This window comes from Manis javanica, chromosome 11 (genome assembly GCF_040802235.1).
Source record: "Manis javanica isolate MJ-LG chromosome 11, MJ_LKY, whole genome shotgun sequence".
NCBI lineage: Eukaryota > Metazoa > Chordata > Mammalia > Pholidota > Manidae > Manis > Manis javanica.
In genome coordinates, this window is record NC_133166.1 from 92,457,634 (window position 1) to 92,480,508 (window position 22,875).

A 22,875-nucleotide genomic window follows, 5' to 3' on the forward strand; every position below is an offset into this window, starting at 1 on the left:
CGATGAATATTGCAACTGTTAGGTATTTTTAAAAGTTCAGGGCTCTATAATGATTCACTCATTTCCTGAGGAAAGGACTCCAGGCAACAAATGTTTTGATATAATTAGAATCCACATGCAGCTGCTAAATTCAGAATTCAATACTTTCTAGTACTTATATTATAAATAATTTTTAGTTTAAACTCCTAGTAACATTTACATGTCAAGTTCTGACTTTTTCAGTGTTAATTCCAATTCCAGAATGTACATTACTTTTATTGCTTCATAGTTTCATATTTAAAACATATGAACATTTAGGAGTAACTCAAGAAAAGTGTGATTTTTTTTCAAAACTTGCTGAAAGAGGTATTTTGAAAGACATTTTGTAAGAGATCATTCAAATGTTAATTTGATGGTGAAGAGTTCCTTACTATTTAAACCACTAAGGAAGCTTCATACTATATTTAGGGTTTTGTAAAATACACACACATACACAAACACCTTTGTCTGAAATTAAATATGAAACTCCAACCCTAAGCTTATCTAGATAAGAAAAATAATAATAGCAATTGCAAACCAGAATAATCAAATCAGGGAGTTTTGAACCAGGTGTAAAAATACTTTATGTTCCCGTTTCAAGATTAAGGATAAAAACAAAACCACAGCCTTTTCTCTGGGCTAACCACAAAGTAAACTACAGTTGTTCTGCACAAGTCCCAGGCCATGCATACGTGGCAAATAAACAGTCATTTTATGCTTCAAGTATCCTGACTATCTGAACTACAGTAATATTTTCTCTTTGCAATGTATTGCCACAACCAGTGATAAATAATTCATATTGCTATGACTCAGAGCCCCAAAAAACTCTTAATAATTATCAGTCAGAAGTAAAACTCAGGTGATAAACGAATCCTATATAAATTAAATAGAACATGGGCCTAGCTAAAAGCAAGAGAAAAAACTTGAAATAAAACAAAACACAGTGGACTCTTCACATCAGATTCTAAAATTACTAGTGCTCTAAAACACTTAAGTTAAAGCAGCATCCAAAACTATTTAGTAAAACCAATTTCAAAAACAAGGCAAAGGGAAAAGACTTATCCTACTAAAAATAATAAAACAAAAGCATCACTTATAAAAGTGAGCTGTTGAAAATACCAAATATATTTAATTTCTAATAAAGTTATATACATTTTTAAATGTTCTATTCCAGATCCTTATTGGTAAACACCTCCCTCCTTGAGGCAGATTTCCTTCCTAAACTAAAAACCAAATGATATTTAGTAAACTGTGTATCATACACTAATAACATATGCTAATTACTGGCTTAACTTGCATAGTTTATTAGTTCTTTCTCACCCCAAGTCAAATTTTCCTTTTCCCTTTGTTCGCTATATTCACTTATCAATTCATCTTTCTGCTGTTAGGATTCCATTTATCTAAACTATTAGACTCACTTTCTACACTGAACATTCATTGTCCTTTTTGGTAGCACACTTTATGGAATGTTTTTCAGCTCTGAGGAAAAACAGTAACACAACTGCAGTGGTCTCATAAGATTTTCAGTTACTCACTACAGAGTAGAAATTAAATAAGGAAAAGTTTCCAAATTCTTCAATATATTTTAATTTGGTTTTGATCAATAATAAGATAAACTTAGGTTACAAACATTAATAAATAATGTCATAATGAAACAAAGCCCTGCTACTAACAGATCTTTTTTTAAGGAAGACTATATCAATAGATGCAGAAAATGCACTTGACAAAATTTATTACCCTGTAACAATGAAGTCTCAGTAAACTAGAAATAGGAAGGAACTTACTCAACCTAATATAGAGCATCTGTGAAAAACTAACAGCAAACACCACAGTTAACAGTGAAAGGCTAGCTGCTTTCTCCCTAAGATTAGGAGCAAGGCAAGGACCTCAGCACTTCTCTTCAATTTCTTTTCAGAAGTCCTATACATAGCAATAAGAAGAAATAAAAGGCAGGTAGATTGGAAAGGGAAGAGAAGTCCTCTTTGTTTGCAGATGACATGATCGACCATGTGGAAAATTCTAAAGAACCTGCCCAAAGAATTTACTAGAAATAATAAGTTTAGTAGGTTGTAAGATGTTAGGTTAACAGACAAAAAGTTATTATATTTCTATATAACATCAGTTGACAATTGGAAATTAAAATTAGAAAAACTACCACTTATAATACCATCAAAAGCATGAATTATTTACGAATGGATTTAACAAAAGATGTAAAGGCCTATACACTGAAAACTGTAAAACACTGCTGACATTAAATATGATCTAAATAAATGGGCAGAAATACCATGTTTATGAAGACTTAATATTGTTAAGAAGTCAATCTCCCCAACCTAATCTTCAGATTCAACACAATCTCAACAGGCTTTTTTGTAGAAATGATTCTCCAATACAATATGTGACAGTATGATTCTAAAATTTACATAGAAATACAAAGAATCTAGAATTTCCAAAACAATTCTAAAATTTACATAGAAATACAAAGAATCTAGAATTTCCAAAACAATTTTGAAGATGAACACAGCTTAAAGTCTTACACTGCCTAATTTCAGGACTTAATACTAAATCAAGACAGTGTGATATTGGTACATGGATATTTAGATTACTAGAAAAAAAACAGTCTAGAAACAAACCCATGCAATGTGATTAACTGATTTTACACAGGTGTCAAAATAATTCAGTGGGGAAAAGATATTCTTTTCAACAGTAGTGCCAGAATAATAATATTCACATAGGAAAGAAATATAAATCAACCTTTATCTCGTGCAAACACTAACTCAAAACAGGTGATACACTTAAATGAACAAGCCAAAATTACAAAATACCTAGAAGAAAACAAGAATATCTTTGTGACCCTGAGCTAGGCAAATTTTTTTAGGTAAGATATGAGTGACATGAATCATAAAAGAAAAAAGGATAAATTGAACTTGATCACTATTTAAAACACATTGTAAAGAAAATTAAAAGACAAAGCACGGACTAGGAGAAAATATCTACAAAACATATGTGATAAATGACTGATATGCAGAATGTTTAATTCATACAATTTAGTAACAGGACAAATGACCAAAATGGGCAAGAGGGCTGAACAGATGAGTCACCAAAAAAGATAAACTAAGCACACAGTCATCAGGATAGATCAAATTAAAATCCCAAGATACCACTACACACTCACTAGAATGGCTGAAGTTAAAAAGACTGAAAATATTAGGTGTTGGAGATGTGCACTAACTCTTATGTGAAACTCTTATACATTGCAGATGGGTAATGCAAAAAGTTATAGCCACTTTAGAAAAGTTTGGCAGTTTCTTATAAAGTTAAACTTACCCTTCCCATATGACTCAGAAATCCTATTCCCAGGTGGGAAATACACAAAATGTATGTCCACATAAAAACTTGCATTCACAGGTTTATAGCACTTATTTAAACAATGCCAAAGACCAGAAACAAGCCAAGTATTTATCAACCAGTGAATAAATAAACTGTATTCAATCAAATCAATTGAATACTACTGAGCAATAAATAGGAACTATAATATATCCAACATGGATAAATCTCAAAAACATCATGCTAAATGAATGAACCCAAATCAGAAGACTACATATTGTATGATGGCATTTATATGAAATCTTAGAAAAGGAAAAACTATTGTGACAAAAGCACCACAACAGTGGCTATAAGTCAGAGGTAGGGAAAAGGAACTAATTGCAAAGGAGCATAAGGAAGCTTTTTGGGGTGATGGAAATGTTCTGTATCATGATTGTGCTGGTAGTTAAACAAAGGTATACAATTGCAAAATTCGTGCACTTAAAATTGGAAATTTTTTCTAGAAATTATACCTGATTAAGCAAAGATACCTGGTCCTACTGAGTTAAAACCCTATGTAGAGTAAAAGAGTGTGATAAAACTTTATGAGATGATATTACAGAATTTCTTATGCCATTCTGGCAAAATTTTAGGATGTTCTAAAAACAGGCCAAGGAATAATCAGTAACCAAAGGTAGCCACAGAACCATCTACATACAAAAAAGATGTATATAAATTTCTATCTTCCCTTCTCCTAGCCATTAGTACCACTTCTGAATTTGATAGACAAACTGAGTTTCAAATGGGAAATATGAAAAAGTTCTGGAGATGTGATGGTTGAACAACAATGTATATGCCACAGAACTGTATGCTTAAAAATGGTGAAATTTGGTAAATTTTATGTTATGTATATTTAGCCACAATAAAAAATGTTTAAAGAAAGAAATATTAGGGAAAACAAGTAATTCTAAGAAAGCTTATATAAATCTAGAAATCCACAGTGGTTACATTTTTTAACAATTCCTTTGGTTTGAATGATAGAATAATCTACTTTTCTTTGAACTGTGCTCTCACACAATGTATCTATCTCAAAGGTGGTTGTGACATACGATTCTACTAGTGAAAGGAAACTGTGCCTACCAGTTCTTTTAAAGTTTTTTTTGTAATGTTTAAGGCTCTACCAAAGTATAGGTTTTGCTTATAACAGTTTCAGTTTGTAGCCAGGAAAGACATTGGAAGACAAACATCAGAGAGCTCACATCCAAAATGGTTTTCATTTACTGTCCTAAATGCATGTCATTTTGCCATATAAATTAATCTGCACAAATACTAAAAACATGCTAATAGAAGCCCTAAAGTATGGGGTTAAATAAGATTACACAGTAACTGCCAAAACACCAAATTTCACGTTATTGGCAGAAAAGAGAAAACCATCTGTGTAACTCCCTGCAGATAAACTGCACTCTGGGCAAAAGATTCATTAAACATAGTTGTTATAATGTTAATATTTATGCCAATAATGGATAAAATCATAAAAAGTAACCACCAGGGATGGCAGAGATGTAGTGATCTACCTAAAACTGGCAAGGCCCACTTATTGAAAAACAGCGTTAACAGAACCTGGGAAATCAAAAGAAGGAAAGGAAAAAAACAAGCTCAAAGGGCACATGCCTAGACAGGAAAGAATGTGTGTGCTTTAAAGAACTTCCCTTGTAATCTGGGAAACGAGTTCTGCGTTAATGCCTAGGTGAATTTTAGAGGGCACTTTGAATCTCAGGCAGAGAATGAAAAACGACAGTAGTGGTGACAGCAGTAGCAGTTTGTAGCAGTTACACAGTGCTTCCTATTTGCTGGACGCTAGTTCTGAGCACTTTAATTATATGAGCATGTTTAATCCTTACAACGCTATGAGGCAGGCAAACCATTTTAGAGAGATGAGGACATAGGCTCAGGGAGATTAGGTAACTTTCCCAATGTAACCCAGCTGACAGGTGGCAAAACTGCCTCAGGGTATCCTGCTCCATTGCCAGAGTCCCTGCTCTTAATCATATTATATTGCCTTGTTTGGATAATACCATCGTTTTCCAGAGAACCAAGAAATTTAAAAGGAATTGCTCTCGTTTTAGACTAGCCTGAAGAGCAACAGCAAATAGAACTAGTGAGACATGAAAAGCTCTCCAACATTTATTAAAAGCCCACCACGTGCCATGAATTTTACATTTTAGCACAGTAGGCAACTGGCTACAACAAAGCAGTTACAGATCCCCAAATTCAGTATAAACCTACATTTTTAATGAAGTTCATTAAATTATTTATGTGACTTTAAAAGGCAAAGATGAATCACAATAATCAAATGCAAGTAATTAACACTACTTGATTATATTTTCACAAGAATTCAATTCAATTCAAAAAAAACATTGCAAAAGCATTTATGTGTGAGGCATGATGCTAGGTATGGGATATATAAAAGATGAATTCATTAAAAATTAAGGAAAATGGTCCCTATTCTCCAAAGCGTTACAGTCTATAACAACACTTTGCAATTATCCCCATTTTACATAGGAAGACACTGTTCAAAGAGGTTAAATGATCCATTTAAGGTCCAAGTCATTAAATAGCTGAGAGGATTTGAATTCAAACCCATCTAACTCCAAAGCCCATATACTTTTAATTCAGCAAGCTTATAGTGTTTCTGAGTATAGGAACTAAAAAAATTTTCAACTGACTGCAAATAACAAATACAGCACACTTACTCTCTCTTTAATGTTTTAGAACTGCTTCATGTTAGTTGACTACCTGAAAAGAGGAAGTATGTATTTTAGACTAACCTCACACAAATTGAGCATGGCACAGGTACACTGCAAGAGTCACTTACGCTGTAAAACAGTTGTACATTGAACATTTTGAAAGTATATATTGCAAGAGACTGTCAGATGAGTGTGGATCCATTGGAGAAATGGAGGAGGTGTTAGTTTTAGGAGTTCCCAGTCTTTGGAGATGAAATCCCTTTTCTTTAGATCTTGTACATAAGCATAACGAAGTTACCCAGCTAGGGCCCAATAAATAGGAATTGGACCAGGGGGTCCTCTGAGGGCTGCCCTTCCATACCTGCTCTGTCACAAATTTATTAAGTGCATTCTACAGTAGGAAAAAAGTGTATTGATATAACTTTGTGTTGTTAACCTAATAGGGACAAGATATTAAAAATACTGTGCTTTAGGAAGAGAGGACCCTATTCACAGTGAGTGGTACTGAACTAATCTAACTATATATCATTTATTCAACTGTGGAACCAAAAGTAGGCATTTATGAAATGGCTTAAAATTTGAGGGTACAGCAGGGATCCATTTGGCAACACCAAAACTATCAGCTTATGTTTGTTAAACTATGCTTTGCCCACACTGAATTACCCAGGGATAAATGACTTTGAAAGAAGTGTAAGGGAATGGCTGCAGTCTTGAAAAATATATTTAAAACTGTGTTTTCAATGATTAAAAAATACCCAAAACTTTGTTGCTATCATATTCTGAAAACATTTATTAAGAATTCAATACATACTCTTAAAAAAAGTACAATATAAAAGGGAACAAAGATTATCAAATATAAAACATTTAAAAAAATATAAGAATGCATAAAGAATACGTACTTAGATGTTCATAAAGATAGTGTTAATATATAAAGATATCTAGGTAACATACAGTTGACCATTGAACAACGCAGGTTTGAACTTGTGCAAGTCCACTTATATAGGGACTTTTTACAATAAATATACTGGAAAATTTTTTAGATTTGTGACAATTTGAAAAAACATTCTTTTCTCTAGCTTACTTTATTCTAAAAGAACAGTATAATATGACATATGCATAACATACAAAATATGTGTTAATTAACTGCCATCTGTAAGGCTTCCAGTCAACGGAAGGCTATTAGTAGTTAAGTTTTGGGGGATCAAAAGTTAAGTGTACATTTTCAACTACATGGGGGGTTGGTTCCCCAACCACCACACTGTTCAAGGGTCAACTGTGCAATGAAAAATGGATTCACAGAATACGTTAAAAAAAAATTTTAAACAGAATCAAAGTTAGTTCTCTGCCAAACTTTTTCCAACTACATTTTATAGGCCTTAATCATAAAAGAAAATCTGCTGACATATTTTAAAATGTAAACAAGGTCATCGGAATTCTCAGAATAATTTAACTTTTTCAAAATCATAAAAATTTACATGTAACATTTTATTTTGAACTCAAAAATGTGATTTTACCTTTTTAGAAATCAAAAAAAGGTTAAGAAGTTTAAGATCATTTTACTGAGGGACACAGCAGGGAAAGGTGGGTGCAGGGCAGCTACAGCCCCTTGCAGCTCCAGCTTGGGGAAAAGACACCATCACCCCTGGCCTGACCTCCTGCCCCCTAAAGAGCTCCTCTCATGCTATAGAGGGATAAAATTTTTTATTGTGGTAAGTATCACGTAACAGAAAATTTACCATTTTTATAAGTAAGTTCAGCAGGAACAAGTATATTCACCATTCTGACCTTTTCATCTTGCAAAACTGAAACTGCTTTTTCATCTCAAGTGAACACTAAAACAATACAGATAGGCATAACTAGAAGGCAAAATATATGCAAATCAAAGCCCACCATGAGGACATAATTTGGACAGAAACTAGGTGATAGTTCATCTCTTTTAAGCAATGGTTTTCTTTATAGAGTATAGAGGGTAATACCGTAAATAGGTTTTTTTAAATTGAGAATAATTTCCTTTAAGGCCAGAGATAACATCTTATTCATCTACAATACCTAGCTATATAAGGCACTCAATGAACATGTTGATACCATGTTCAAAAATAAGGTTTCATAATCTAATTCAATTCATTCTTACTATTCAATACATTGGTTCCCTAAGAACCAATACCAGGAATACTCTGTTTGCACTGTTTTGTTTAAAAACTTCCTTTTAAAAAAATGTGTTATTAACTCAGGTTTCAAAACTTCCAGTTGACTGTGCTCACATAATAATCAGCTCACATAAATGGTATGTAAAGATAAGCTTTCTACTTACCATATAGTTACCATAAGCATGATCAAACATTTCCAGTACTTGAATCCTAATTTTAAAAAAGCAGAAATGGAAAAAAATTTAGTATATTCTATTTATTATCTATCAAAAAGTTAATGCTCCTTCATAAACATATACCAATAAAAAAAAAAAGAAACATTTAGTTAGAAGGGGACATTAACACAGTCAGTAAACACACCCCAGTGTTAGGAGACAAGCTTGCATGAATCACACAGAGCTGGGGCAAACTTTCGATATTTCCAGCAATTTATGTAAAATTCATCTTGTAATTTTTTCTAAGAAAATGGATGAATGATGCATGCCATGCAGACAGAAGGAAACCTGATGCTGAAAAATAATTACCTCTTAACAAAATTATTTGACAATAGCTGTCTTGAAAGGGGGAATATTGCTGGAGAGCCCAAAAAGAAATGTGTGATTATTTCCACTATTTATTGTTTATACTACATATTCTACCAAAAGAGAGGGGTGGATATGTGCATGTACTGATATGAACTAATACTCTGTCGACCCTCTGCCTTCCCCCTTAAACTGAATAAAATCACTAATGACTAGTTTAATACACAATTACTAATAGAAGTTTGTCACATTTTCAAAAGAATTTATGATTTTATGATGTACTCTCTGCCTCTTTAAAAAACTGTCAAAAGTTAAATAAACTGTTTCTCTAAAATGGGAAAACTAATCAAAAAAGAGATCTGTGTGTTTTGGTTAACCCTGTTTCTCAAAATCCCCAGTATGACTTTTAAAATGGAGATGTCTCTGTATGTTGACAGATGGAAACCACACTTATCATGATGAGCATTTAGTAATGTACGTAATTGTTGAATCACTACGCTGTACATCTGAAACCAATATAATATTGCATATCAACTGTATTTCAATTAAAAAGTTAAAGAAATTTTTAAAAAATGGAGATTTCTGATTCCCACACCAGATGTACTAAGGTTAGGACAAAGGAATCAATCAGTCTTTCAGTTAAGCATAGGGGCTATTGGAAAAACTTAAGACAAGGCCAAATCTCTCAATAATTAGCAAAGGAAAAATAGTTTAATAATCTTTTATTAACTCTTACTATTGTTCCCAAAGTTACAATCACTTATGGCAAGAATTGACGATAGTGTTAAAGAAAATGGCTGCATACATTTTTATTTTATCTCATGTTATATTGCAATTATCATTTACAAAATTGTAATCATGGATGATTAAATACTGGCAATAATAAAGCTGGCAGACAGAAAAGGACTAACTTCCAGATCCTGGCCTATAATGACCAGCGAAATCAAGTAATTAAGTACACTTAAACCTGTGAACAGAAAAATTACGTCTGAACAACTTTTTATGAATAATAATCATTTAAAAACATTTAAACATTAAAAAAAAGATCTTATCACTTTGCTAAAACATTAATTCTTTAAGGGTTTACAAGTAGAATAGAATATGGATCAAGTTATCTCAGGAAAGTACGGGTATCTTAAGGAATCCTAGACATTAATTATATTGCAGATGAAAAAGGTCTCTCAAATTAGCTAATAAAAAAAGAGGGAAAATTTCTCTTTCAAGCATTGATATTAAGAAATGTAATATTGAAATTCTTCTTTTCCCTTCCCCTGAAATGCAATTAGTACAAGATTATTGCCAAGAAGTAGAAATTCATGTAACTGGTAATTGTAGTATACTACAGATGTGTGTACTACAGATAACATAAGCTTAACTTTTGACCCATGTTTGCAAGCATTCAGTTTTAAAGATTATTGCATAGGACATGATTGCATATGAGGACACATTATTTTCCAATCCTTACATTTCTGCAGCATATGATCTAAAACTGAGATATTTAATATCCAGTTGAGTGCCTCTCGTTCTCACTTCAACCATCTAAGTCCTAACAAAGTCATATTCAAATAGAGCGTGGTAGAATGATTATTAGATTGAACAGGAAAAATGTTTCTATTGGGTTTTAACAACTGGATAAAATGTATTGGAATTCAGATCCACAGTTCAAAAGTTATGTCACTTTTTAAAGATAATTTGTTAAGTTTTTTCTAATGTTACAGGCCTATATCATGCTACAGAAACTGGATTGTTTTATACTTCATTTTTTTAAATTAAAAAATAACAGTAACATCTGCTTTAACATTTAAAACAAAAAACCCAACATATTCTAGGGAGGATAAGACTACATATAACCAGGTAGATAATCCCATAAACTACAAACTGCAATCACGTGAGCATTTGCTTACTATTTGTGACAATTCCAGTCTTCTTATTAGTTTGTTTGGGGCATTTTATGTTTATCACAAATCATTATTTGGGCTTTTAAACATCTGTGCGGGTAAACATCACAAATCGGGTTTACTTTCCTAAAAATTCCCAGAGGGGAAAGCAGTCAGGCAACTGTGTGTGGATTATAGGTCTAGACTCTTATTCTACTTTTATTGTACAGCAAAGTAATCTAAAGCCTAATAAACTGTAATTTCATCTAAGTGATCTCAAAAGTTGAGCTTAAATCACAAGCCAATTTGGTTGGACTTTTCCAGATAAAAATTAATTTTGGTCAAAAATGAGTTACACAATGACTTTTCTTCAAATAATACTTTTAAATAGCAAGGGAGAAAGAGAAATAGTGGTCAAATTAGATACTTGGTATCCTTAACAGATTTAACAGTCTCAGAAACCAAGTCTTACGAAAGTGCAGCATAGTGGAGAGAACATGGGTTCTGAAGTCATATAGACCTGGGTTTGAATAGTGGCTTCACCATTTACTAGCTCTGTGGCTTTGAAGAAGTCATCCTTGAGTCTCAGTCTTCTCATTTACAAAATGCAGATCAACATCCACCTCAGTAAGAAATAGGGAGGATTACAGTATATGTAAAATGCCTGGCACAGAGTAAAAGAGTTATCACTGATACATTAAATCCCTAGAGAGAAAACTTAAGATACTTCCTAGAGTTTACTGGTAATTTTGTTTTGATAGATGATACTTTATCTTTTTTCCATCAGCTTTTTAATGATATACAAAAAAACTAATACAACACTTTTGCAAAAAATTTAAATAAGGGAGTATATAAAATAAACCTGATGGTTCCACCTCAGCTCCATCCTAATCCCAGGTAATCATCTTTCCATATAATCTTGAGCTTAGACAATTTCTTTTCTGTCTTTAAAAAAACATGGATAATACTATACATATTATTCTACAACTTGCATTTTTTTGTGTCTGGGGAATATATTCTGGATAGTCTTCCAATGATCTACTTCCTCCTCAATGTCTGAATATTATTCCACAATATAGATGCTCCAAGTAACAATTCCATTCTTTCAAAAGGCACATCTTGTATACCTACCTCGACATTAATAGTGCTTTTATTTCTGTAGGATTCCGAGACGGGATTAATGAATCAAAGAGTATATCCTATTTAAATTTTAGGATATACTGTAAATTACAGTAATTTACATTCACACTAAATTTATTCTCACACCTCAACTATCCATCACGTTATCCATGTGTTTTATAAATATAAATCTGATGACAAAAGCCAACTAGTTCATTGTTTTAATCTGAATCTCACACTTATGAGGTCAACTTTTCATGTTTATTGGCCATTTGCATTTACTCTTTGGTGAATTAACTCTTCTTGCCCATTGCCCATTTCTATTGGTTCTTGGCTTTTTTCCTATTCTTTTGGGGGACCTAGCATATATTAGAAATATTGACTCTGAATTAAATGCTGTGAATATAACTAATTTTATGACACTTTCGACACTGATAAAAGTACTCTTAGCAAAGTGAATTGGTACATACTTAATTGGGGCTTTTCTTGCACTATTATGAAAAGCAATGCAAGAAAACACTGCAAGGAAATGGTAAAACGTGTAAAGTTCAAGTTCCAATGAACGCCCCCTTTTCCGTAACAGGTGTAAACACTATTTCCTTAACTACTGTGAGATCAGCAACATTTTCCCAGCTGGGAGCTTACTCGTGCGAGAAACCTGTATCACCAACGAAAGACAACCGCAGGACCCTCGCACCCAGCGATGCGGACGGCAGCCCCCTTCACGGGCCACTGACATGGGAGCCGAGCTGACACACCGCGGCTGGCCTCAAGGAAGGAGCTTGCACATGTCACACACGTCCTGCGCGGCACCCCGACAGCCCCCGAGGTCGCATCGCGGGCGGCGGCCCCCACCCTCCCGGACCCTGTTCACCCCTCCAGGGTCCTCGCGAGGCAACAGCCGTCCCAATCCTGACAGGAGAGGCCCCTGCGCGCCCAGGTCGCAATGACAGGCACCACGCCGGAGGTCCGCCTCACGAGGAAGCCATCCCGGCTGCCAAGCACCCTTACCCAAGCTTCTGTTTCTCTTCCCGACTCATGGGCGCGGCCCCCGCCGTCCACACGGACGTGGCTGACACCAGGCAGAGCGCGGCCGTGGCCGCAACCAGGCTCCATGGCGCTCGCTGGGGGACCGGGGACGCACAGCCCCGGCAGCCGCCGGCTTCGCTCATGGCCCCACGGTTCCGCGCACGCGCAGCTGCTACGCCCGGCCAGTGGGACACATAGCCGGACGGCGGAGGCAAGCGGGCTGCGAGCCGTGCCGAGGACGGGATGCGAACTAACGCGAGTGGCCGCCGTCGCCGAACTGTTTCCTGAAGCCACCGAGCCGGTCCCCAGCGCCAGCGCTGCCACCGCCCTCAGCCCTCGGCAGCCGGGCGTCTCCCCCCGTTTTCCGGTGTCGTAGTCTAGGAAACCTCCTCCTCCAACGCTCTTTCCGGGTAGGGACCACGGCGCTGAGGCTCACGACCAATGGGGATCGGAGAGGCGCAGGCTCCGGGCACCGGAGAGGGCATTGGCCGGGAGAAGTGAGTCGTGGACAAAAGGCGGGACTAGGGCGGTACCGCTCTCTCCCCGGCCCTTCTCCAACCCGTGAACTTGAGACCTGAAGACTACCAGTCCCGGCGTGCACTGCTTCCTCCGGGAGGTCCCGCAATCCGATCAGCCGGGCCCAACTTTCACCCTGGGTGGGCGCGCTGCACCCTGGGATGTGTGGTCCCCCGGGGTGGGGTGGGAGGAAGGGGCGCCTGAGGTCCTGCTGACCCGGTTGCCCAGCAGCCAGCCCTCCCTCCGACTCCCCGGGGACCTGTCAGCTGTTTATCCCTCTTCCTGCAAATGCCATTTCCCCGAGAGCTGGCAAAGTGAGGCTCACAAATACCCAGGTCGGTGCTACACGCCTTAGGGAATAGTATTGGAGTAGACCTCCGCCTTCAGGGAGATTGCAAAACAGTAACAGCAAAAATTGATTGAGCCTTTGACGGCAAAGTGCTGGGGGTTTCACTTGCATTCTCTCCTGCAGGCTTCTCAACTGTCGTAGGTTAAGTACCACCATCCCCACTTTGCTAACGAGGCAAGAGAGGCCAGAGAAGTTAGGTAACAAACCCTCTTCCCTGCTGGATTAGATTCCTAACAGCCCCTGTGACTCAGAAGCTGTTGCATATAACCACTGATCAATCCCACAGGATGAAGGAGGGCACATGAGGCTTTGTTCTTGATTAATAATAGTTATCTGAAGAGCTCAAGTGTAAGGAGAGTAGTGTGAGTTGCAAAGAAAGTTTAATAAAGGAGATTGGAACTTGCAATTTATTTTGATAACTGAGTCCCTGGCTAACCATTGGTGAAAGTTGTAGGTTCCTCTTAAAAAACCACACTGTTTTTCTTGTGGAGTTTCCGAGCTTGGATGTGACCTTTACAATCACAGGAAATCGCAAACTCCATCCTCAGCAGCATTCACCTCTCCTTCTGGAAACTTTTTTTCCTTGATTTCTATCAGTTGACAGTATCCACTTTTCTCTCAGACCAACCATTTAGGTGACCAATGACTTCCTTTTCTCCCCCTCTCTACTTTTTCTTAAAAATGCAGGTGTTCTAACATGGATGGAGCTAGAGGGTGTTATGCTCAGTGAAATAAGCCAGGTGGAGAAAGAAAAAGTAACAAGTGATTTCACTCATCTGTGGAGTATAAGAACAAAGCAAAAACTGAAGGAGCAAAACAGCAGCAGACTCACAAAACCCAAGAATGGACTAACAGTTACCAAAGGGAAAGGAACTGGGGAGGATGGGTGGAAAGGGAGGGATAAGGGGGGAAAAGGGGCATTAAGATTAGCACACATAATGTAGTGGGGGATGGGGGAAACACAGGAAAGGCAGTATATACAGAGAAGACAAGTAGTGATTCTATAGCATTTTACTATGCTGATAAGACAGTGACTGTAATGGGGTATGCAGGGGTGACTTGATAATAAGAGGAGTCTAGTAACCATAATGTTTAAGTAATTGTACATTAACAATATCAAAATTTTAAAAATAAATAAATAAATAATAAAATGCAGGTGTTCTTTGCATTTTAAGGTTGTTGTTTTTTTTTTTCATTTGTTTTCTATTGCTTGGTGATTTCCTCCACACACATGAATTCCACTGCCATATCCCTGTGATTGATTTCTAGATCAACATCTGTCCTGATCTCTAGACCCATATTTCTGAAACCTCCCTAATAAAAATCCCCTTCTCTCTAGTCCAGGCATAGCAATATGTCCAAACGTGTCAGAATCAACTTCAACTTGTCCTCCCCCTCCATGGTCCACATGCAATCCGTTGCCAGATTATCTAGATTCCATTGCTGCTATCACTACCTTTCTTTCCACTGCTTCTGCTCGGTCTGAGCCTCTTTTACCTCTTTTCGGCCTTTAGCCCTGCCCTGCCCTCAAATCTTGTGTGACAAATAACAGATTCTCATGTTATATCCTTTCTATGCCTTTGCTTTTATTGTCTCCTCTGCCATCCCACCGTCTATGTCTGTAGAACAGTCGATATCCATTAAGTCTTGGCTCAGATTCCATCTCCACAAAACCTTTCAGTCATTAGAAGTGGTCCTCTCACCTGTTCTTCCTTTGTATTCTGTGTCTTTATTGTTTTTATAGTCAGCCATGGTCACTAGATTGTGACTGCCTGGAGGATGTTACTGACTTTAGCTGATTGATATGCATGTTCCGAAACTAAATGCTGTGCCTTTCCTGTTATAGATACTCGGTAAATGTTGAAAATACTTGTTTCTGGATTCCTTCGGTTTTCTTACCTATGAAGTGGGAATAATGTAGTCTTTTATTTACTTACATGAAGGCTGGGAAAACCCATACGGTCATTTCTGTACAAGATTTAATTTTATTGTTTGTGCAGACCTGCAACCCTACCTTAGTTCCATCCTGGATCCTCTACAGCAGCTTTAATGGTGAAGTTGGTTAAATAAATAATACCAATGAATTGTTCTTGGCGCTGGCATAGAGAACACGACAAGCTAAAGGTCAACATCAACCATCCAATATTTGAAAACTAGGAACAAAGAAAAAAATAGTCAGTGACCTTCAGTTATATTGAAGTGTAGTTAAGTCAATTATTTGTAGTGGATTATTGGCAACAACTCAATTTTCTTTACCTTTCTGATGTTCTAAGCCTTTTAAAAAAGTCAAAATTGGTAACTATCATTAAGAAACAACATTCTCAAGAAGGAGAAATACTACTGGCTTTTAATGTTTAGCATTTTCTAGGTTTTTTTTTTCTTGGCTTATCTGCTTGTTTTGAAACTAACACTGCATTTTTAAAGTGTATAATGAGAACATGTTCTTTGTTTACTTGCTAAATAATGAACATGTTTTTCTCCCTTACTGAAATTCAATTTCTAACCAATGGTTGAGTCTACTTTTCACTATTCTGTACACAATAAGTACAAAAGCTTGTGTGGCCTAAAAAGCATTGCAATTTATCATATCTAAGGTGGAATACATGGAAGTGAAAGAAAAATACATTCACAATGTGCATTTCAAAAGAGAACCCATTTGAATCCCTTCATGGAAATAATAGAAATTCTTAGCTAATTGGCAGTTTATGGATACTAGGAAATATTGACATTCATTATTTAAAAACCTACACAAATTATTTTAGAACCTATTACACTTAGTGATAAAAAGGATGTAGGAATAAACAAGACCTTACTGTGTCATACAAAGCAAAAAACACTGGTGGAAAGCATTAAAGAGAATGAGGATAAGAAATTTTAAAAAATATGGAAGAGATTTTAGATGTGTGAAGCCCATTAAAAGTGGTAGGAAGTAAGAGCCATGTATAAAGTGCCCTTTAACCAGTTCAGAGGATGTTTACCCAGCCCTGTAGCTTATGTAAATATGTATGCTCACCTGGTGTTCCCTTTACTTTCTTGCTAGGTGGATTAGGTCTTAGGGACGGGTAGGAGCCCTGGATAGAATCATACGGATTCACAAACATAAGGGAGAGTCTCCACTTTAATATTATGGCTCAGAAATAGTCCCAGGAGGCTGTGACCAGTTGGGTGAGACTGACCATAATGCAGCAATTGCCCCTAAATGAATTGAATTCTTTAGTATGACAGGTCCAATTTCTTATAAAACTCTAGTGTAGAATTTGGGAGTAGTGACTTTTGTCCTTCAAATTGTTTTACCTATTATTTGATAGTGTATGGAATGTATAGAATACTTTCCTTCTTGAGAATCCAATCTTGCAAACATTAAATACAGACAGTACTTATTCTATGTTCACAGTGAGGGACTTGACTGCCCTAGAAAGAGTACTTCATAAAAAAGGTACTCAGTGAATGTCATGGACTGATCCATGCTTGGCTGGCTGACTGACTCATCCAAAGTCCAAGAAAAGAGAATGGGAAATTAAGTTAACTCACTACCCCCAGGGCTCTTTCCACCTCTCGATCATGATTCCAGATCTTGGAAATCACTTCAAGTTCAGATGATCTCATTTCTTGCAATGACATCTGCACTGGCCGGCTCGCTAAGGCAAGAGATTTCCTCCCGTGTCATGTTTAATGTTAAGCTCACTCTTGTGGTTGGGTCTCTCATTGAGCAGCTCTTGTCCATTTACTTCATGTGTCAGAAACAAAGCCAAGTCCCATGATTCTTCACAGGCAACTGCATCTTGCCCCCGGACCTCTTTTCTAAATCCCCATTTTGCACCACCAATATGGTTTCCACTTTGCATTTTGGTCTGGCCACAAGGTTTTAAGTCAATGACTTCAACAGTTTCTGCACAGGTAGCATGGTGGCCAAGAACAACGGCTCTGAGCCACTCTGCCACTTATTAGCCATTCGCAAATTACTCAATTTCTTTGTGCCTTAGTTTCTTCATTTGTAAAACAGGAATAAGAATAGCATCTACCTCACAGTGGTTTTTAGGAAGACTAAGCAGGTTAAGTGCTGTAATACCTTCCTTCTAAGGGTGCTGTGAAGATGATGAGATGATGTGTGTAAAATATTTAACACAGTTTGAAAGAACTCAATAAATAGTACCTATAGATATGCTCCTTATTATGGGATAGAAAGGAAAAGTTGCCATTGTTGAGAGTAAGATTCAAGGGTAAATGCAGCAGGCTTACAGCCCTGGGCCTCGGACTCTGCTCAGCCCCCGAATCTTGTCTGTGTCCTTGGCTTGCTGACCACATGCAGCTCCTACAGGCTCCCTGTCCAAAAGTGTAGCCTGTCTGGACCTGCAACTCAAGAGACCATTGAATTCAGGCTGTTCCTGCCTTGGGGACCTTGTATAAGCTGCAGAGCCTCATCCATGTATTAGAATAAACATACATGCTAACACAGGTACTTTTAACCCCTCTTAAAATTAAAAGTGGCCTCATCTGTAAGCCCCTTAAAGTTGTACAGGTTGTGGAATAGAGTTGTCAGAAAATCTCTTCGGTTTTTGTGACTTTCCTCAGTGTTACTTTGTTTTTACAAAAGCACATCTTACAACTTCCACAGGGTTTAGAAAGGTACTCAATTTTACAACCTATTTTAATTATATATGAAATTGAGGAGGCCAGTGAAATTTGCCCAGCTGATCAAGTTAAAAAACACTAGGTAGAGCAATCTCATTATTCTGACTCTTTTTGTAGTGATGCAAATATTACTCATTATCCAAATCTGCCATTCTTACTTTGGGGAAACTGCCTTTCTAGAAACTCCCCTAACAAAGTATACAGAAATATAATTTGTACACACCTAATACTATCCTCTCAGGCTTTCTTCCTCTTATCCCCTGGTCCTCCAACAAACTAATCCAATTTATCAAACCCTGTCATTTGTTATCCTCAGAGGTGGGCTTTCCATTGATATAAATGCTGACAGTCCTTAAATATTTGAAATCAACTATTTCCTGGCTTTTCTACAGTGTAAAGTTGTATGAAAATTGTACTTTGTTTCTGTTCCTTCTCCAAATGTATTAAAAAGTTTTTATGCTCTTTGTTTGTGGTGGTTTTTGTTTATTGGGTACATGTGTTTTTTTTGTTGTTGTTGTTTGTTTTTTACAAGCAGAGCTTTTTGTATTTTCGGTGTTAAGCCAGGGGGAGGGAAAATTTGTCATGGGAGAAAAATAGAATAAATAGTTCTTAGTTTCTTTGCAGATCGATCTCCCTGAGATGTTTTAAAATCAATATACAATTTCCAGTACACATGATTATACTCAAAACTTTGAGAGATGTGGCTCTAGATACCACTGCTCTCTTGACCACAGAAGCACCAGGTAATGAAGCAGCAGTTATGCTGTGCATGGAAATGTGCTATTGTTAGTTCACTGCTAAAGATCAATAATAGGCTTTATTATTATTTCTAGAACTAGCTCTTAAGCAAATACTATCTTCGGAGCCTTTCTAGCCCTTCTTGAGGGCCTTGTTCTCAGTATTAGCATTCTCTTTGTGTTCCCAGGGCACCCAACTCTAGTGTCTAATATTTTCTTTTCTGTTTTGCCCCCATGTCACCTCCCATCACTTCCCTTTCCTTCCGAATCCTCTTCATCTGGCACAAACATGCTCACATGTATGCATGCCACCCCACCACACACACACACACACAAACACATACAGACATACACAATTATTTGCTTTGTACCCACTTCTGAGCATTGGATTTCAAGTCACATGATTTGAGTTCTAGACCTGGATCTGCCATTTACCATTCCATGCAAGTTGGTTTCTCTAGGACTTGGTTTTTTGTTTTATTTTGTTTTTTCATTCCAGATGGCCAACAGAGGGGGGCAGAAGTTCCAGATGTAGAATCACATGAGTGGTTAAAAAGAGGGAAATAACTTGCATATATTTTAAACATGCAAAATGATTGGCTTATTTTTGGCAGAGAGATGGCAGCCAAATTATAGGAATTGGGATGAAAATTATTCTCCAGCAACCTCATAACCAGTTTATAATTAAGCCAAGTCTCAAGCCAATTCCTGTCATACGTACAGACATTTATGAAACAAACATTTGTTATCAAGCAGAGATAGGCAGCACATGCCACGTGTACTGTGAGTTTAATGAAGTGTTTATGAAGTCTATTTCCTTGTAGGTTTTGCAATTATGACCTCACATGAAAGATTCACTGGAGGCAGATTAGTAATATACCAGAACCAGGATTGTGTCAGTCTTACAGGCAGCAGAAAACTGGAAGGCCTCATTTCCACACACTACCCATGATGGTCCAGCTTCTTATAACTGGAGAGCTTCCCCTTTAAGCGTCCCATCTCCATTTTAAATGAGGTTTCCTTTAACCACGAATTTAGTCATTCAACAAACAGTTTTTCAGAAATTGTAACCTGGGCCGATGCTTTTACTTCTTTATAACTTGAGCAATTTATTGGTTGGTGGTGCCACTCACCACAATGAAACTGTAAGATGAGGGGCAGTTACGGAGAGGGCGACAGATGGTGAGTTCAGTTGGGACATGATGAATTTGAGTTTAAGATACCTTTTTGACATCCAAGTGAGGAATACAATAAGCAGCTTGATGTTTGAGTCTGGAGATCAACAGAGAGAGAGATCCAGGCCAAATATAAAAGACTGGAGAGTCATCAAATACCATACATGGGAATTCACGCTGTGGAAAAGTTCCTAACCTGAGGGGTAAGGACCCTTAGGGAGTCTACTAGTTGCTTCAGGATGTCCTTGCAATCCTAAAATTATCTGCAGCAATCTCAGAATGTATTTCATCACAATTTCAAGAGGTTCATGACCAAAAAGGCTAAGAATGAAGGGTGAAACAAAAGGTTCAGGAAGGAGCAGTGAGGATCTCCGGCATTTAAGAAGCAGGAGAAGCGTAGCAAAGAAAAAAGAGCCAGAAAACTTGGAAGCAAGCCCGAGCAGTCACAGAAGTGAAAGGAGGAGAAAATCTCGAGGAGGGAGTGGCCATCAGTCACCCACACTGCAGAAAGGTCAAGTGAGATCAGGACTGAAGCTCCTTATCTTAAGTTGCAGATTCCTCCAGGCTGGGTTCTACATGCAGTGTATACTCAGTAAATGTTGACAGAAAAAGTACATCCCCTAAATAATTTGAGAGGGGTGAAGTAAAATTAATAAAATGATAGGCTGATGGCAGACTTAATTAACTTTGCCTTTACATTAACAAACGAAACATATGAAATGAGATAATAGCACTTAAGTCATTTTATAAAATCTCTTGTAAGTGTCGAGCTGAATCAGTCTCGCAAATCACTAGAGCCAGCTTTATCCCACAGGTAAAATGAGCAGCCACTTCCATGGACTAACAGAGAAGGTTTAGGTCTCAGATATTTCAGTATCCCTCCTACTGCTATGTCAGAATGCCTGGAAAAAACATTTACTCTAGAAGCGTGTGCATGTTGACTGGATTATATTATCTGGGAGGTGGACCACATTAGCTGGCCAAAATGTTTGCCGAAAGACCATTAACCCACTACACTCATGGACTGTTAGCTTGAGTTAACATAGTGACTCTTTGTTTGCAACCTTTTAAGTTTACAAAGATTTCATCAATATTGTATCACTGAATACTAACAATCCCCTCAAGCAAGTAGTCATAGAAGTCTTCTTTCTGAGTTAAAACAAAGCAACAAAAACAAGTCCCTGTGTCTATGGATATAATCTCATATGTAAAGATGATTAAAAATAATAGGCAAAAGTTTGAACATAGTACAAATGCTACTGATGATGATACGAAACCCTTTTATAAGTTATGGCAAAAGCCAAGGTGCTGCAAGAAAGAGCCCCCAAATACAGTGATTTATATGAGGTGGTTGTTTCTCACCCATGTAATATCCAGAAGGAGGTGCTGATGGGCAGTTCTACACCACAGACTCATCCTGGAGCTCAAGTTTCTCTTCTGTCCACTGGGAGGCATCTGTATAGTAGATGCCGGTTAATCAGCATCACATAAACCTTCCACGTGGCCGGAAAGGGAACAAAAGAGAGGAGAGTAATCAGTTTCCTTTACAAAGGATGTGCCTGGGAAGGTGCACACAATCTCTGATGCTCACATCTCATTGGAAAGGGGTTATTCAGGTGGTTATACCTATCTACAGGGAAGGCTGAGATTTTTAGCCTCTAACTGTGGAGCCATGTGCCCAATTTAAACTCGGGAGATTCTATAACAAGCCAGGAAAAGATAACAAACATTGGGAGACACCTGTGCTAACCTCTTGCTTTGGTGTTTTTACAGTCATGATTATACTTGGGGTGAAGATGCAAATAATGAGTTTTTTATACATTCATGGATCCCTAAAATGGGTTAACTGTGAAAAATCTGTCTCATTCTGCTTTCAATTTTGCTTATTATATATAGTTTATCAAATTCCTAAATACTGTAAATAAAGTATAGGAACTCTGTGAAGAGGTGTTTAAAAAACATCATTATTTTGACTGAGTCTTGGAGAAATTTTATGGTAATAGGGGTAGCCCAGCTTATCTTTGTAACTTTCTCTATCCTTTCTCCTCTAAGATGCATAGAGATAATCTGTTACTGGAAATAGTGTGAGGGACCTTCCCTTGAGAGTACTTAAATCCCATGGTGTTAAGAGACACAGCTAGTAAACAGTAAAAGTTATAATACAGTAAGTTCCATGGGGCATATGTTCCAAGACCCCCACTGGATGTCTGATACCACAGAGGGTAGCAAACCCTATATATACTATGTTTTTTCCTGTATGTACATATCTATGATTAAGTTTAATTTATAAACAGCACGGTCAGAGATTAACAATAATTAATAAAATAGAACAATTATAACAATATGCTGTTACAAAAGTTATATAAATGTGGTCTCTCAAGATACCTTACTGCCCTGTACTTACCACTTCTTGCAATGAGGTGATATGATAAAATGCCTGTGCGATGAAGTGAGGTGAATAGCAGGCCACGGGTAACTGAAACCACAGAATAAAGTGAAACTACTGTATCATTAATTGCAGTTGCTCCTGGAATAAGAGAATTAAATATAATGGGATTATTATAAAAGTACTAGAGGGTTGTTATTCACAGTTCCACTTTTGGAGAAGTTAACTTATAACCTGTTAAAAGTTGATAAGAAAACTTAGTGACTTGCAAAGTTGTTTAGTTTCTATAATATTAGCTGTTGGTAAGAAAGCAGGGAAA

At 37.1% G+C, this 22,875-nt stretch overlaps 1 protein-coding gene across 5 annotated transcripts in view; it reads right to left on the reverse strand.

Annotated features, from left to right (window-relative positions):
- Window positions 1–13,124, reverse strand: part of EDEM3 (ER degradation enhancing alpha-mannosidase like protein 3) — a 68,699-nt gene extending 55,575 nt beyond the window's left edge. For 2 of the 5 annotated variants that reach the window (XM_017655578.3, XM_073216891.1), the window contains exons 1-2: window positions 12,744–13,121; window positions 8,380–8,425 (exon numbers count right to left, since the gene is read on the reverse strand). In XM_017655578.3, coding sequence (XP_017511067.1) covers window positions 8,380–8,425; window positions 12,744–12,904 — 207 coding nt within the window. In that variant the 5' untranslated portion in view covers window positions 12,905–13,121. Of the gene's footprint in view, window positions 1–8,379; window positions 8,426–12,743 lie in introns of all 5 variants that reach the window. The other 3 variants (XM_073216892.1, XM_073216893.1, XM_073216894.1) reach the window with 3 other exon arrangements.
- Between the last annotated feature and the right edge of the window lie 9,751 nt (window positions 13,125–22,875).